The sequence below is a fragment of the Geotrypetes seraphini genome, chromosome 11 (genome assembly GCF_902459505.1).
Source record: "Geotrypetes seraphini chromosome 11, aGeoSer1.1, whole genome shotgun sequence".
Classification (NCBI taxonomy): Eukaryota; Metazoa; Chordata; class Amphibia; order Gymnophiona; family Dermophiidae; genus Geotrypetes; species Geotrypetes seraphini.
In genome coordinates, this window is record NC_047094.1 from 75,843,133 (window position 1) to 75,846,216 (window position 3,084).

Genomic DNA, 3,084 nt, shown 5'->3' on the forward strand with positions numbered 1-3,084 from the left:
TGCTACATACTGCCCCTTCATTTTCATTATAAGTGTACTGCTAACCAGAGAATACTGGGGTTGGCTGGGAGCAGAGCCAGAAAATATCCAGATAGCAGTAATATTCAGCTCTGGTAACAGGATAATTATTTGGGTAATTTAGGATAGCAGTAATAGGATTCTGGTGCTGAAGATCATCGTCATCTCGATAACAGTGGTGGTTGATGAACAATCTGTATAAAATGTTAATGTTTAAATGCTGGCTTCAGATTTTAAATATTGACCAGAGATTATTTTAGCACATAATTTAAGGGCCTGTATCTGTAACATGGACCTTTTATTTTAAAAAAAACCCAAAAAAAAAACTACCACAACATTCATCTGGAAGAATAGCAACTTGGAATCTCTGATGACTCTTTCAGCTTTACTTTTTATAGTTCCCTCTAAAACCTCAAGATGGGAACACCCTCTGCAGGTTGGATCCCCAGACCCATCCTCCATTACATTCTCATAAGAAGAAAAGCAGAAGGTTTTAGGTTCTAGATTGTTCTTCTCAAACTTAGAAGAGAGGCAAGTTGATGCCCCCTAACATTCTGAAAACTGCAAAGCTGTGAGAGACTGGCATCTGGCTAGGATGACCAATAACAACCTCTTTGCCTATCCGAAGATCACTGATTGTAAATACAGGACCTTTCTGGACAGAACTTTTAAGTTTCAAGCTGGTAGACAGCAATCCTGGCTAGGCAACTTCATTGATAAAGCCAGATCGACCTATGGTGCTTTCCGGAAAGAAATTAAGACCGCTCTGTTCAATAGATTTATTACCTAGTTAGACAACACCCTTCTTTTTTAAAGCTAATAATCATCATGTTGATACTGAGTATTCTCTCTAATTGTACCTGTATTCACTGAATGTTCAGTGACTTCCTCACCAACTGTATTCTGAAATTCGCTGGCTATCCAGCCCCCTTCACTGTAACATGTTAATATTGTAACATACAAATATTATAATTCTTACTATTCTGTACTCTATAATCACTGACTGCTCAGTGACATCTTTCCCTATTTATACTGTAATTCGCTGATTGTACAGCTCTCTTCATTGTGAACCGCCTAGATGTCGCAAGATTATGGCGCTATAGAAAAAATAAAGTTATTATTATTATTATTATCTTAGGCAGCCTTTGACTGAAATATGTTTGGGACTCTTGTATTAACTGATCTTGATTACTAATGCACCTATTGTGCTTGCATCTTTCAGGAATCTCCTTGGGTTCCAATAATGACGGAAAACTCCTCCTATACACTCATATCTGGAACGTCAACTGCCAATACAAGTGACTATCATTATTATTATTATTATGTTGATGAATTTGAAGAAAATAAACAGAACCCAACTATCACAAAGTCCTTGCATATTATGTCCATGGTGTTCTACAGTGTTGCCTTCCTCTTGGGGGTGATGGGGAATGGCCTGGTCATCTGGATCACCCTTTTCAAAATGAAAATGACAGTGAACACCGTGTGGTTCTTGAACTTAGCCATTGCTGATTTCATCTTCACCTTCTTCCTCCCCCTTAACATTGTTTATACTGCGCTGGACTTCCACTGGCCCTTTGGGACGTCCTTGTGCAAACTAAACAGCTTTGTGGCCTTCCTCAACATGTTTGCCAGTGTCTTCATCCTTATGGTCATCAGCATTGATCGTTGCATATCAGTTGTTTTTCCTGTGTGGTCCCATAATCATAGAAATACTAGGTTAGCCTCAATAATTGTTGTGGTGCTTTGGTTCTGTGCCCTTGTCATGAGCATTCCCTATGCTGTTTTCCGTGACACGCGCACAAATTTGAAAAACAAAAATATCATTAATTGCCTTTATAACTTTTCCTTGTCCAATACATCTACTGACATCATAGAAACAAGATTCAGAATCATGATTATCGTTAGATTTGTTCTTGGTTTTCTTATTCCCTTTGTGGTCATTGTTGCTTGTTACATAATTATTACTTTGAAGTTACTGAAAAATCAACTGATTAATTCCAGCAGGCCTTTCAAAATCTTTATAGCTGTCATTATATCATTTTTCCTCTGTTGGTTACCTTACCATATTTTTTCTTTCCTGGAATTGGCAAGTATATCTGCAGCTCCTCACTTAAAGCAGGTAGTCAACTATGGGTCCCCTTTAACATCCAGTTTAGCCTTTCTCAACAGTTGTGTCAATCCCATCCTCTATGTTTTCATTGGCAAGGACTTCAAGAAGAAACTTAGGACATCCATTCTGGCGGTGTTCGAGAATGCTTTCAGTGAAGAACATACACAGACCACTCTCCAGGGCAAGTCCCATACCTCCAGCACCGACTGCCATGCTGTATGAGGTACAAATCACTCAGGGCACAAACCTATATAAAGTTGTGGAGAAGAAAATGGAACAGTATGGTGCTCACTTAGAAACTAGAAGGAAGAATCCCACCTCCATTTCAAAGAACTTTAAAAAGTGGATCATGTGACATGACATATTGAAAATACACTTGGCTGTTTGGGTGGTCCTTGTCTGCTATCATCTTCTATACTTCACTCTTTATTATGGACCATATAAAAAAGGTACTAGCATTTAACAATCTGGTTACTACTCATCATTTTTCCTCAGTTCACTTAAACTTGTATTTTTACTTGAGAGTTTTGTCATAACACATTTGAGTCAATATTCAGCCAATGGCAGTCAATATTTTTTAAGTGCTGACCACTACCACTACCAGCTAAGTTAGATCAGGATATTCAATTCCGAGCCAGGTATGGGGTACCAGCATTGAATACCTGGGACACTGATAGACCTGGAAGTTATGTAAGTGCTGGTTGATATTCAGTGCTGGTACCCACATACTTAACTGGACAAAGAAATGACTAGCTATTAATGTTCTCACTTCAAGAACTTGATTCTAACTATTGTAAGCTTATTACAGGGCCTCTAGATTAAGAGGTCATTTCGGCACCTAAAATATTAGCATTCATGAAGAAATTCTGTCTTAATTACAGGTATGGACAATTAGGGCCTGATTCTATATAGGACGCCTATTCTAAGTGCTTCTAGGTACCTTAATCAAGGAC

The 3,084-nt window shown here is 38.4% G+C and overlaps 1 protein-coding gene across 1 annotated transcript; it reads left to right on the top strand.

Annotated features, from left to right (window-relative positions):
* The first annotated feature begins 1,261 nt into the window (after window positions 1-1,261).
* LOC117368848 (chemokine-like receptor 1) lies at window positions 1,262-2,746 on the top strand. The gene has a single exon (XM_033962591.1). It carries the CDS (start codon window positions 1,262-1,264, stop codon window positions 2,351-2,353), a length of 1,092 nt encoding a protein of 363 aa, XP_033818482.1. The 3' UTR covers window positions 2,354-2,746.
* Window positions 2,747-3,084: the final 338 nt, after the last annotated feature.